Genomic DNA, 15,343 nt, shown 5'->3' on the forward strand with positions numbered 1-15,343 from the left:
ATTAGTAATGGATGAAAGCATTGGCACATGAATATGGGTATTGGAGACATTTACTGATGCAATGATGAACAAAAAGCCTCTTTTAATTGTAACCAATGAGGATAAAGCAATGTGTAAGGCCATAAAAAAGTGCTTCTAGATGTTTGTCATCATTTGTGTGCATGACATCTTGAACAAAAGGTATTCATGAATGTACATATTAAGGACTTTTCTATAAATGTTGTTAAGTCTATGTTGATGATAGACACCCCTAAAGATTTTGAACATTTTTTATATGATATAATGGAAATTTTTGGACATCATATACATCAAGGGGTTGTTGTTATGAAGGTTGAGCATTTGGAAGAGTTTCTTAGTGGTTGTATTTTGAAAAAATGGACAAAATCAACAAAATCCCACATGGGTCAGAAGATGTGAATGCGATTGAAAATGATGTGGTCTACATGGTACAATATTGTTCTTTGAGTTCTATGTGCAATAAACCCTCATATTTTGCTTCACAGTCTTCCACCAGTTTTGGGCAACTCAAGTATGAAATTGAAAGATTAATAATGAAAATGGAGAGGATCTATAACATTGCGGGTAATGAAATTAAATATAGCACCAAATGAAGGCTCCCCCTTTCTCCATGTTCAAGATCTAAATCCAACTTCCATTTTATTTTATTTTTAAATTTTTCTAGATTGACATGTCCTAATTAACCATCGGAAACATTAGAGAGTTCAAGATTTGCAATTGAAAAAAGAGAAATTTTAAATTTAATAACTAAAGGACATTAATCATATTTAGAAGGTAGATTTTCAATTGAATAGGCAACAATAAGTGTGTCATCTATGTTAATACCTCAATCTCTAAGATCATAAACTCGATAATGAAATATATTAGTGTAGACCCCCTCAGATGGAAGGGAGGTCTTTTTTTTTTATTATTATTATTTATTATTATCTTTTTTCTTCTTTCCCGCTTCTTCATCAACCCGGGATGGGACTGGCTGCTGAAAGGAGGCGACAGCAGAGAAAAGGGGTTAGGTTACAGGTTGTTGGGCAGGGTGATATTTTCGTTGGCTTGGAGAGCAAGCTAGGGAGAGGAACGAAAAGAAAAAAAAAGGCAAAGAAGAGAAAAAGAAAAAAAAAACTCGGAGCAGGTGATCTTGGGGGGGGGGGGGGGGGGGGGGGGTGGGGTTTGCTTGGAGTGCCTTTGCTTAGGAAGTAAAGCAGCAGAAGACACCATTAGGAGCCATTTTTGGGGTTGACAGCAAATGGGTTAGTGAATGTTATGCTTTCGAAATCCATTTTCATGTTTTATTTCCTCTTGCCATATGCATTCTTATGTTCGGTTATGTTATTATTTGTTCAAGAACTGATACTTCATATACTGGTGCATGAGATGGAGTATTGGTTTTAATGTTTTAATATTGAGAAGCAAGTTAATGTGATTGTAAGATGGGATTTCCACTATCCATTTATACTTCAAATGTTCCCATTTCTTTTCTACCCCATCTGGACAAACCAAATAACGAAAACAGGGGATGAGCCGAGGGAGGGGCAGCCCATAGATGCTCTGTTTTGGAGAGATTGAGGGAGAGTGGGCTGGGTAAAAAAATAAAGAATGGAGTAGAAAAGCCATGGTCGGTGAAGAAGGTGGTCGGGAGCTTGGCATTTGGACCAGCACTAAGCTTGATAATCTAGGGAGGGGCAACTTAAAAAAAAAAGAAAAAAAAACAGAGCGAAAAGATACGACGGGACTGTGAGAGGGGCGGCATCGTTTCTGACAAGAAATCAGGGCCTTTAGAGGAAGCAAATGAGCTAGTAAATTTTCGGCTGGTTTTGGAAAGGATGATAAAGACGATGGGGATGACCATGAAGAAGAGGAGTTTAGACCCATTTTGAGCTTTGAGGAGGTGATGAGAGAGACGCGGGCCCGAGGGACCAGCTTTCCTTCCAATATGCTGACTGCTGCCAAGAGTGTTGGAATTCAGAGAGTACTTATCCTAAGATATTTAGATTTGCAGGGGGATAGTCTTTGATTCTTGTTGCGCCACATTTGCGGAAGTTCAAAGGAGAGGCAAAGACTTCTGGGCAGAATTTGAGTTGTACACTGTAGATTTTCTGGGTTGGGTTGGTTGTCAACATTGCTTTAGTTGGTATGTTAGCACCCTATGCCCAAATTAGGCAGCCATCCGTATCTAAGGGGTCCCTTGGACACCTACAACATGCCTTTGTGAGACCTATTCTCTCTCTTTAGCATGGCATGCAAGGCCACTCTCCAGTGCACCTGCAGCAATGCCATCTTCTCTTTTGTTTTTTTTAAAAAAAAAACTCTTTGACATTTAAAAGTTCTATTTCCCTACTTGTCTTATTCATTTTCTGTTTTCTTTTTTTATATATTCTCAAGTAACCCTCTAAAATCCCTTACAATTCAAAAGTTATAAATTTATTTATCTATTCATTTATTTACTTTTTTTTTATTTTTAAATAATACCATTCTCGAAGTAATCTTTTAAAATTTGATCCTAAATTTAGTTTACAAAACTCTAATTCTCCAAATCCAATTTTCCGAAACGATTTTTTTTAATTCAATTATCAAAATTATTTTCTAAAATCATAATTTTAAATTTAATTTTCCAAGGTTAAAACTTTTAAATTCAATTTTCAATATCCAAAAATTCTAATATTCACGTTCTTTTCTTTAATTACATATTTTTGTTATTATTATTCTATTTATTTATTTTAAAATTCTATCTTTAAACAATTTTTCAAAATCTTGATTTCCGAATTTAATTTCACGTTACAAAAAAAAATCTAATATTCACATTCTTTCCTTTAATTACTTATTTTTGTTATTATTATTATACTTATTTATTCATTTATTTATTTTAAAATTCCATCTTTAAACAATTTTTCGAAATCCCGACTCCTGAATTTAATTTTCTCTTCAAAAAATTCTAATATTCCCATTCATTTATTTAATAATTCATTTTAGTTATTATTATTATTCTACTTATTTATTTATTTTTTTAAATCCTATCTTTAAACAATTTTTCAAAATTTCGATTTCCAAATTTAATTTCCAATTTCCAAAATTCTAATTTTCATATTTATTTATTTAATCATCATTATTTTCGCTATTATTATTATTTCACTTATTTATTTTTAAAAATTCCATCATTAAGTAATTCTCTCGATTTCCAAATTCAATTTCTAATTTCTGGAATTCCAATTTTCATATTTATTTATTTAAGCCTTATTATTTTTGTTATTATTATTATTTTATTTATTTACTTTTAAAATTTCATCTTTTAAGTAATTCTCAAAATTCTGATTTTCGAATTTAATTCCCAATTTTAAAAAAATTCCACTATTCACATTCAATCGTTAAACATTATTTTTATTATTATTATTTTTTATATTTATTTATTTATCTCTTTTAAAAACTCTAATCATTAAAGTTCAATTCTTAAAAAATATGACTTCCTAATTTAATTTTCAATCTCAAAAATTCAACTATTCACGTTCATTCATTTAAATATTACTTTTGTTCAAAGTAATTAGATTTAAAAAAAAAATCTATGATATGATAATATTAGAATGACATAAAACAAAAATTTAAAGCTAAATATAAATTCTCATAATCTAGATAATTAAATAGCACACAATCTAATACAATTATTTAGTTTATTTTAAATTAGACATTATTTAACTAAGTCTCAAAATTAAAAAAAAAAAAAAACCAAACTCAAAATTAAAGAGAAAATACAATTTAAAACAATTATTTAATAAATTAATATTATTAGGAAAGTTATAATAAATTAAAATTTACATATGAGGAAAGAATGAAAAATAAATAAAATGTTGTACCCATGAAAAAAATTAAATTAAAATTTAAAATTTTAAAATTAAATTTTTTATTTTGGAGTAAAAAGTTTATTTGTCTTTTAGGAAAAATTGTGATTTGACTCACTAAATTGAAAAAATATAGAAAAAAGTAACCTCAATTTTTATAAATAAGTTTTATCTTTATTCATTTAAAAATATTTTAAAATATATGCACTTTTATAAGTATTTCCTGAAATACCCTTCTACTTGATAATATTAAATAAAATTATCAAAAAATTAATTTATCATTTTAATTTAATAAAAGTATCTTACAAATAAATATATTATAAATTTTTATTATATAATATAATATACAAATTATTTTGAAAAAGTTCTCATACAATCTTTTTATTTCCTTAATTAATAATGATTTTATATATTGTATTATATAAATCCACTTGTCTTTTCTTTTTTTTTTAATAAAATTGAAGGAAAATTTTTTTTAGTTGACATCAACAATAAAATAAGAAAATTTAAAAATTGAAAATACAATTAAAACAAAAAAAAATTAAAAATTAAAATATTAACTCTCATTATATTTCCCATTGTAAATCTATATTTTTTATTAGTGTAATTTAGCCAAGTAAAATTTAATATTTTATTTTTATACTTTTAAGGTTTTTTAGTTTTAATTGTATTTTTAATTTTTAAATTTTCTTATTTTATTGATTTCAAATAAGTTCTCTGAGCAAAGTGAAAAAAAAGACAAATTATCAAATTAATCTGACAAAAAAAAAAGAAGATTGTTTTAGAAAATAATTATTTAACTTTTGAAAAATTGAATGTATTTTAAAATATTTTTAAATTGATGAAGATAGAATTTATTAATAAAAGGATAAAATTTATTTATAAAAGTTAAGGTTTCGTTTTTGATATTTTTTCAAATTAGTTAATCTAAACTCACTTTTCCATGTTTTTTATTATTTGAAAATGAGATTTTTTTTTGGGGGGGGAGGAAATTGAGCTAGGGGCTTCTGGCTCCACCAGTGGATGGAGATTAGAAAAGTAGAGATGTCTCCTAAGAGAAAACAAACCTTCTTCGCTTCTTTCCCCAAAATTCAACGATCTTGAGCCAAGTTTCATCCATCGCTCACCAAATATCATTTTAACAGCTGGTCTGTTACGTGGTGGTAGTGCATTCAATAACTTATCTAGACGGTACTACCGCTCCAGCTTCTGTGGTGTTGGGTCGCCCACGAATGTTTCTGGCATTGGCCACATTTTTCGTCCAAGCAGGACAAGATGGAAGTTTTCTTCTCACGCTATCGGACTGACCTGAAAGGTGGAGGTGGAGGGAGGTGGGGCTGCGTGTTTGAGGTTCAAAAACCACATTTCTTAGTTCCTTTCACAACAATCAACAACCTCCATATTCCAGTAATTGACATCGTTACATAATTGATAATTCATTAACGTTTGTTTTCTGTCTTATATGGGAACAGCTGTAGGTTGGTCCCGCCGTCCCGGTTTATTCAATATACCAGCTATCATACGAGGCCAAAACAGGCTGGCTAGTGTACGTCACCTATAAGATTCAGTCCAGGCAATCAACTTTTGAAGGTCCGTACAAGCAATGATATTTCATTATTGTGAATCATGAGTCCATGACTTCGTCAAATGTATGAAAAAGATAATAGAGAAAAAGGCGAACAGTGTCTCATTTCCAACCGATAAAAGGAACTATATATAAAATCATCCTCCTGCCTCCACATCCAACCACAGAAAAAAAATGTATGTCCCGTATTCTGCAGTTGTTTAGAAACCCTCATACTCCACGACACCCAGAAAGATGAACAAAATAATAGAAGAGTCCTTCACCAATGTGAAAGAGCAATTAAAGATGGAAAACTTGGGCTAATTAATTTGAAAAAAAAACAGACAAACCATAATACTAAAGGCAAATTGTTTAATATATATCACATATACCGATAATATATTCATCCTATATACTAGTCTACACAACAATGTAAATGCTAATCGCTTCTAGTTCCCCCACACCCAACTCAGTTCCTCAGCTGGAGGCAGCTCCAACATTAATCCATCCCAGTCATTAAACGACCGACAGTTTGACAGTTCCGCGGCAGCGTCGCCGCTTGACTTGTCCACAGTTCTCCTTCTCTTCCGGCTCTTGTATGAGCTCTCTTCTACCCATGCCACGCAAGAATCCTTCCCGGTGAGGCTCTGAACGACAGATTTGAAGCTCAAAGGGTTTGTTTCAATGTATTGAGTACCGATGATCACTACTTTCACTGGCTTCCGGTTCTTGCAATCCATGGGAAAACCCTCCTTCTTCTTCGTCTTCTTCAGCGGCTAAATGGGCTGGCTCTTCACGTCTTCCTATAACTTGGGTGGGTTGTCAAGTGTGGCCAATTTATAAAAGGGATTTGGCAGAGACGAAGGTAATAAGAAAGGATCCAAAGGTGGGGTACCGTTTTGGAAGTTAATAGATTTGGGAGTACTAGTTGACTGAAAAATGAAGCGGTCTAGAAGGACCATCGTCTTAGTCAAAGCACGCAAATTTGGAATTGCATGCCACAACTACTCACGTGCTGAGAAAGAAGCATTTGAAAGACCGGTAGTTACTTTGACCTAAAGAAAGTTGGACATTTTCCTGCATGACACTCTTTGCTCCCATCCCTCTCCATTGCCAAACTCATATATACAACAAGTTGTTTAGAAGTTCACCCACAAAAATTAAAGTCCCTTATTATTACAAGTACGGACAAAGAACTTGCCGACATCTGAAAAGGCAGCTAGTGGGTTGTCAAGAAGTCCTTTAGGTTTGATTTGCTCTTTGTATCTATGCTCCTCCGAATCTTCTGTACCACTAGCAGATACGTGGGAAGTTACCACAAGATGAGTTCATACGCGCATGCCTCCTTCTGAATAGTTTGAATAATCAATTAACCAATCAGTGAGATGTTCATATATACAACAAGTTGTTTAGAAGTTCACCCACAAAAATTGAAGTCCCTTATTATTACAAGTACGGACAAAGAACTTGCCGATATCTGAAAAGGCAGCTAGTGGGTTGTCAAGAAGTCCTTTAGGTTTGATTTGCTCTTTGTATCTATGCTCCTCCGAATCTTCTGTACCACTAGCAGATACGTGGGAAGTTACCACAAGATGAGTTCATACGCGCATGCCTCCTTCTGAGTAGTTTGAATAATCAATTAACCAATCAGTGAGATGTTCATTTTTAAGTTTTTGACTTGTTTTTCTATCTTGAGAATTCGAGAAGGAGTTGTTGAGCATTCATGTTTCAGCCCGCCAATTGACGTCATCTCAATTGTTCTCTCTTCAATGATTGCATCACGAGAAAGCTAAGGTATAGGATTTTTTTATACTTGTGGGGAAGTTAAAAAAGAAAATATTAAAAAAAGGAAAATTTGTTAAAAAAAAAGGGGAGCCAATAAAATATTTATGAGATTGACGCAGTCCATAAAGTACAAAAACATTTGGAAAACTAAAACAAAAAAATTAAGGAAAAAGTGGGGTTTTACTCACTAACTTAAAAAATTAAAAATTAAAAAATCATGATTTTTATAAATCAATTTTATATTTATTTATTTTAAAATATTTTAAAACACATATATTTTTTTTTGTAGGTCAAATAATTATTTCTTGAAATACTCTTTTACTTGATAATATTAAATAAAATTATCTAAAATTAATTTATCATTTTAATTTGATAAAAAAATATTTTACAAATAAATTTTTTATTATATAATATGAGATACAAATCATTGTGAAAAAATTCTCCAATGTCTTCAAATGATAAATAAAATCTTTTTAATTCTTTAATTAATAATGATTTTACATCCATTATTATATAAATCTTTTCATCTTCTCTTTTTTTTTTTTTTAATAAAATTGAATAAATAAATCTCCTCATCTTCTTTTTTTTTTTAAAATAAAATTGAATAAAAATTTTGTTAGTTGACATCAACAATAAAATAAGAAATTTTAAAAATTACAAATATAGTTAAAACTAAAATACATTTAAAAAAATATAATTTAAAATAAACAAACTTAAAAATTTTAAAATAAAATATTTACTCTCATTTTTCCAACTCTTTCTTGATATTTATATTTTCTACCAAAGTGTTTCTAAGTAAAAGTTAATATTTTATTTTTATATTTTTAGCTTTAATTTTTTGTAAAGTTTTGATTGCATTTTAAATTTTTTTATTTTATTAATCTCAAATTAGTTTTCACGGTAAAAAAAAAAAAAAAAAGGGTTTATTAATTGGTATTATTAATATCACAAGTAAAAGGTTCATTTTAAGAAATAATTATTTAAGTTATGAAAAAATACCAGTATTTTTTAGATAAGTAAAGATAAAACTTATATATAAAGTTGAGTTTTTTTTATATATATTTTTAAATTAGTGAGTCAAAACCTCCTTTTGCTTTTAATACGGGGGTAATATTTTAGTGTTAATTAAATTGCATAATATATGATAAGCATAATGAAATAATATTTTCACATTAATTAATAATAAGTAAAAACTATAAGATAAGTGTCAACCAGCATTTTTAAAAATAAAATCATAATAAATAAAAATAAAATAAAAAACTTTGGGACAAATTTTGGAGGCCAAAAAATGCAACATATCTATTACCTAAAAGGGGAATCGATTTCTCAAGGTGTTAAAAGAAACCATTCTCAAATTTGAAGGGATGGCTTCCTCAAAAATAAGTGGAATCACATTATTTCAAATATGAAATAAATATGAAATAAATCTATATATTTCAAATATATAGATTTCAAGTATAAAATAAATATTTGGAATGACAGGAAAGAGTCTTAAGAAATTTTTACTTCTTATGAATGAAATAAACAATTGATTTCAAATATAAAATAAATATTTGGAAGGATAGGAAAGGGTCTAAGAATATTTTCTTTTCTTAGGAATGAAGTAAACAATTGATTTCAAATATAAAATAAATGTTTGGAATGATAGGAAAGGGTCTCAAAAAAATTTATTTTTTAGAAATGAATTAAACATGTACCCAATTTTTTTTATGGGAGAATTGTGCTTTGAGGTGAAAAGAGCTTGAAAATTGGCTCAAGTACTTATACCACCTATAATTAATGGTGAAGATATAAAATAGTAATAGACGAGACTAAAATACTCATTTGACATATTTCATGTTCATGCTAGTTTTCATGGACCTATCATTTATTAAACTCTTTTGTCTTTATTGCACCATCATTCGCATACATCGCATAATTTTATTTCAATGGCTCGGATTTTTTATTTTTATTTTAAAAAATTATAAATAATATAATATCTATATTATTTTCTATTTTAAGTTATAAATAAAGAAAAATTACATTAATGATTTAAAAACTATTTTGAAAAATACTTTGGCAATATGATTTTTATTTTTTATATTTTCTCTTTTTGAGAATACATCTAATTAAAAAATGAAAACTATTTTTAAAAATGAATGTTGAAAACCTTGTTTGGTACTATTTTCTATATGAAAATAATAAAAATAATTAAATTCCATTTATTGATTATCCATTTTTAATTTTTTCATTAGTTATATTAATAATAAAAAAATAGTATGTTTACAATTAAACAAAAGAATTAGTCAATTGCGTGTTTTTTTTGTGTTACTATCTTTTATATAAAAAGTAATTAGATAACTAAATTATATGTATTTATTACTTTTTTAATTTTATTTTCTCTATTAGTTTTTTGTGTAATTGAAAATTTTAATATATTCATAATTAACAAAGTAATAGATTAATTGTGCACATTTTGATCTATTAAAATAAACAAAAATGAAAGAATTAAATAAATTTGAGGTTATTTATATTTTCTAACATTTCTTATATTAATATTGTTTATGGTTAAATAAACTTTTTATTTATTTTTTCTTTAATTCCAAAAATAAAATGAAATAAATAAATAAATTTGCTTATTTATATTTTCTAACATATCTTATATTTATATTTTTTTATGGTTAAATAAATTTTTTATTATTTTTTCTTTATTTCAAAAAATAAAAGGAAATAAATAAATAAATATAGGTTAAATAGCAGTTTTTAAATAATTTCTTTGTCTTATTTTTAATTATACTTTGCATTGAAAATAAATAAAATAACATTTTATTTGTTTTAATTATTTTAAATGTTAAACCATTGGAAGCACAATTCACACACTCATGCGGACACAATTTATGCATATGTATGAAATTTATATCATTGTATAAGGGTGTTATACTAATTATATAAGGTAAATACACTAACTGTACAAGAAGTGTACAAGACTATCATTTTTGGAGGATTTTAGTCAATTTTAAACAACTTTTTTTTTCTTCTTGTCATCCAATAATTGCATACTTTCTTACCACAACTTCCTTCATCTCATGCATTTTATTTAATTCGCATATGATAATTTTGATACTGACCCCAATAATGATGTTTAGGGAAAAAAATTTGTTTTTACCTCTTACATCATTTTTTAAGCCAAATCATTAGAAATATGGTTCACACATCCTACGTGGACACAATGTATACATACGGATGAAATTTGTATTATTGTATGAGGGTGTTATACTAACTGTACAACGAAAATATACTAATTGTACAAGGGGTGTACAAAGCTACCCTTTGTGAATGATTTCAATTGATTTTGAACAACTTTTTTTTTTTTTTTTTTTGTCTTGCCATTTAAGGATTGCACACTTTCATGATATACGTTCCTATATCACACACCCATTTCATGCACTTTCTTTAACTTATACATGACAATTCAAATACTTACCATACTAATGATGTTTAAGGAAAAATTTTATTTTACGTGTTTATTTGTATAATTGATTTACACTTACTATTCTTTATTTTCCTTTCTTACAAACCCTAATCCTATCTTCGATTTCAAGTTCAAAGAAAATAAATAAATGCATTAAAATAAAATAAAAGCAAGGGAGAAATAGTGCAAGGACTTTTTTTTCTACAAAATTTTAGGTTTAATGACAATTGTTGATCCATAGATTTGAGGCATCAAATATTTTCCCTTCCAATCAAATGTATCATTGAGAAATAGATTTTCCTATTTTTAAAATAATTTTTTATAAAAAAGTAATAATTTTAAAAATTATTTAAAATTTTTTTGAGGTATCAACAAATTTTTCGTATCTTAAATTTAAAGATTTATGAGAGAATTTTTAAATATATAAGATAAATCTATATAAATTTTATAAAATATTTTACTTTTATAAATTTTAAATTATTTTAAAAATAGAAAATAGAAAATAGAAAATGAATCTAAATACTATACGAGAAATTTTAATTTAGAGGAAAAATAATTGTAATAAAATAAGAAGCCATGCAAAATCATATATAATATTAAATAGCCAGACAAGAAAAGAAATAATGCAGCTAGAATTATTTTTGAGAATGGTTACTTCCGGGTTGGTTGGGCGTGTGGGGAGTTGGAGACAAAGGAGGAGAGATGAGGCAGAGACCAAGTGCAATGGACTTGGGCTCCTTGAGTTTCATTGGGAATAGGTTTCTTCGAGTTTATTCAGCTCAAATTAATCTCAACTTCTTTTCTTTGGTGGATTATCCATGGCATCCAAAATGACGCCGAGTCCAGCTTTAATGGCTGAGATGGAAGGATTTTTCTGTCAAATGGATCAAGCTTATGAAGATATGTTTAAAATGTATTATGGCATGGATTTGAAGGATTTGGAGGATGTGAAAGAGGGATAAGAATCAACTGATTCGTCTAAGCTTGACGAGAAATAAAGTCTAATCCGCCTGTTAGGGAAACTACTAGCTGAGACTACTGGGCTGTTGCATAGCTCGTGCGTGAAGATGAAGAGAACGGAGAAACTAAATGCCAGTCTGAGGACTGCTCTGAAGACCACGTTCGAGTCATTAAAAAACATGCAAGTGAGGATGAAAAAGGCGGAGGAGTCAAGGACGAAGGTCCGGGAGGGAATGGAGAAGGTGCTGAGGGAGGAATCGAGAAAGGACGAGGAGACAATGGAGGAATTGAAGAAGATCATCAGGGAGAGAATGGAGGAGCCGAGGAAGGCCATGGAGGAATCGAAGAAGATGAGGAGAGACGAAGGAGGCGAGCCAGAGCATTGAAATTTGTATTTGTATTTGGTTGTTTAATTTGATCCCTTTCATGTCTCCTGGATCGTCAAATTTCTCTCTTCATTTGGTTTGACATTTGAGCTGTAGACCTGACAGGAGAATGGGAGAAGAAAGCACGTACAAATGTATGGGTGGCTGACTGACCCATCAAGCCAGTTGCTTTTTGTCCTTGGGAGATTTTGGAAAGCATATAAAAGCATAAGAAGCCCAAAAAAAGGAACAGAAAAGCATAATCTAAAGTTTGGTCCGTCATGTGCTTTGCAATTATAAAATCTTGTTTATTTTATTTTTTTGACCAGGTACGTAAGTTTGTTTATTCAGTCAAATCCTTGGGTGTGACATTCAGTCCGATGCATTTCAATTTCAATTCTATTTTTCTAAAGATGAAGTTGTAAAACCTTGTGACTACTGATTCAATCTACCAGTACTGACCTTGCCAACAGGGTACTTACGTGTTGGACTTTGCTTTTCTATGGAATCCAATATGATCCGGAAATCCTAAGGATTGGGCACATTCCTAAAACTGGTGGATTTGACTAAGCCATCTCTGGAATGGTTGGATGGGTTTTGTTTTTAAAAGGGGATATTTGGATATATATATATATGGCCGAAATAACCTTGAAATCGAAAAAATAACTTCCTTTATCTTTTTTTTTTTTTTTCCTTTTTGTGACATGACTCATTTTTGGACATTTTTGCTCTTTTATATTTCATCGTACAAATCTAATTTACCTCTCATTTTAACCAAGGAGGAAAATGTCACGAAATATCGACGATATATCGCTGATATATCACGTATCGGAGGCAAGTGACACGACATTTTGAGGAGATAAGTCGAAGGGTCGATCTTTTGCAAAAAATTGTCAAAAAATTGGCGATATATCGACGATTAGCGATAAATCGGCGATTTTAAGGAAAAATCGTCTGAGACGCCAATTAATCGACGATATATCGTCGATTTTTTGCGAAAAATCGGTCCTCTCTCTAGTGTGATCTGACGGCCCAGATCACGTCCAACGGCCAGATTTGAATTTCAACGGTAATAAAGAGATCCAATGGCCAGATTGCTCCCAATTTGTGATTTAACGGCCAAAATTAAATTTCAACGGTAACCTAAGGTTCCAACGGCTATTTTGCCCCAAATTTCGTCTATAAATAGCCTATTTTGCATCAATTTCATCCATTTTTGCTTTGATTCTTCATTTGCTCTCTTATTACTCTAATTTTTTCTAAGATTGCTCAATTATTCAATCATTTTAAGGTATGTTTGTTTTAAATTGTAATTAATTTTGTTTACAATGGTAATTAATTCATGTATTTTTAATTAATTAGTATGTTTGCAAGGATGATTTAATGTTATTTTTACATTCAATTGTAATTAATTTGTATATTTTTATTGAATTAATTTAGGTTAATTTGATTATTTAATTATAAATTGATATATTTATTTTAGATGATTATTTGTGATTTAGATTCACATTTAGAATTACATTAAACAACTTAGCTAAATTATTTAATTAATTTAATTAACATGGTAAATTATGTAATTAATTTAATTAATATGAACTAGTATATTTTGAATATGAAATATGTTCATTTTTATGATTATTGGGATTTATTTTCATATTCAATTATGATTAATTTTTATATTTAGTAAATTTATCGTAGAATTACATTTAGATTCAAAAAATTAACTTAGTTAAATTATTTAATTAGTTTAATTAACATGAACTACTATATATGGAATATCAAATATGTTCAATTTTTTATATTATCTCGATTTATTTTCATATTCAATTATGATTAATTTTTATATTTAGTAAATTTATCATAGAATTACATTTAGATTTAAAAATTTAACTTAGCTAAATTATTTAATTAGTTTAATTAACATAGATTTAAATTTAAGTGTATTTTTCTTGAAATAGATTTAGCATGGCTAGTGAAGGTGGTTCTGCCATGCCAGGGCGAGATCCGGCTTGGAAGTATTGTTCACCAATTGAGGGTAATCGAAATGGAACAATTTGTAATTTCTATGGGTTGGTAATGAAAAGTGGAGGCATCACGCGATTCAAGTCTCATTTAACGCATAAAAACCCACATAACAACACCAAAAAATGTCCAAGAGTGCCACCCGAAGTGAAAGAAGAGATACGATTGCTGGTGCATGACAAAAAAAAAAGCAAAAGCAAAGAAAAATGCTGATATTGAAGACATTCATAGTCAATTATGTGGCACAATGGGGACTCATCATACACATTTGGTAAATGAAGATTATGATGATGAAGATGCTGAGGATGAAGATATGTATATGTATCCGACAGATATGCACCCAGATGAGCGGGATGCATATCGATCTGCAATTCGTGCCTCGAAAACATCTAATTGGGAACATGAACAACATGAGAATATTGTAGGAAGCGAACGCAAACTAGGAAAGTCTTTTACTAGTATACCGTCGACGATGCGAAAATCACAGAGTATGCGACATTCGCATCATTCACCCCCTATTGCTCCTTCGTTTTACAAGTCTTCTGCAGCAAGACAAAAAAATATCAAAGATATATTCAAGGGTGGTGCAATTAATGAAACGATGGGATGCTTTATCAGTAAATTCTTCATTTATGAGAGTGTCGCACCTGCAAAAGCAAAGTCTCATCACTTCAAGAATATGATTATTGGTGCACAACAAGTAGGTAATTACTAATTTATCAAATGTTATATTGTGTTATACTTTTAGTAAGTATAGTATTTTGTAACATGTTTTACATATGAAGTGCAGGAATGGGAATCGAACCTCCATCTCCATATGAAATAAAGAACAAGTACTTGGAAATGGAGTACAAAGAAATGGAAGCTTATGTGAACCAACAAAGAGAAAAATGGAAGACATATGGATGCATAATAATGTCAGATGGATGGACAGGGCCCACGAAATTAAGTATTATTAATTTCATGGTTTATTCTAAAGGGACCACGGTGTTCCTTAAGTTAGTCGATGCATCGAACTATATCAAAGACTACAAGTATATATACAAGCTTTTGAAGACTATTATCAAAGAAGTCGGTAAGGAAAATGTGGTCCAAATTGTCACAGATAATGGGTCGGCGTTCATGAAAGCAGGGAAACAATTGATGAAGAAGTATAACTTATATTGGACTCCATGTGCGGTGCACTGCATCGACTTAATCTTTGAAGACATCACTAAAAGACCTAGTGTTATCGAGGTGATAAACAATGCTCGCAAGATAACTAACTTCATTTACAATCATGGTTGGTTACTAGTGTGGTGGAGACATTGTTCGACCAGAAGCTACAAGGTTTGTTACCAATTATATTGTTCTT

At 29.5% G+C, this 15,343-nt stretch overlaps 1 protein-coding gene across 1 annotated transcript; it reads right to left on the reverse strand.

Annotated features, from left to right (window-relative positions):
• Positions 1–5,855: 5,855 nt before the first annotated feature.
• LOC109123278 (VQ motif-containing protein 1) lies at positions 5,856–6,146 on the reverse strand. Its single transcript, XM_019222525.1, has one exon. The coding sequence runs from the start codon at positions 6,144–6,146 to the stop codon at positions 5,856–5,858; it is 291 nt and encodes a 96-aa protein (XP_019078070.1).
• Positions 6,147–15,343: the final 9,197 nt, after the last annotated feature.

This window comes from Vitis vinifera, chromosome 10 (genome assembly GCF_030704535.1).
Source record: "Vitis vinifera cultivar Pinot Noir 40024 chromosome 10, ASM3070453v1".
NCBI classification, from domain to species: Eukaryota; Viridiplantae; Streptophyta; class Magnoliopsida; order Vitales; family Vitaceae; genus Vitis; species Vitis vinifera.

Coding starts and splice junctions, on each gene's coding strand:
- LOC109123278 (XM_019222525.1), bottom strand. CDS start 6,146: ATGGATTGCAAGAACCGGAAGCCAGTGAAAGTAGTGATCATCGGTACT.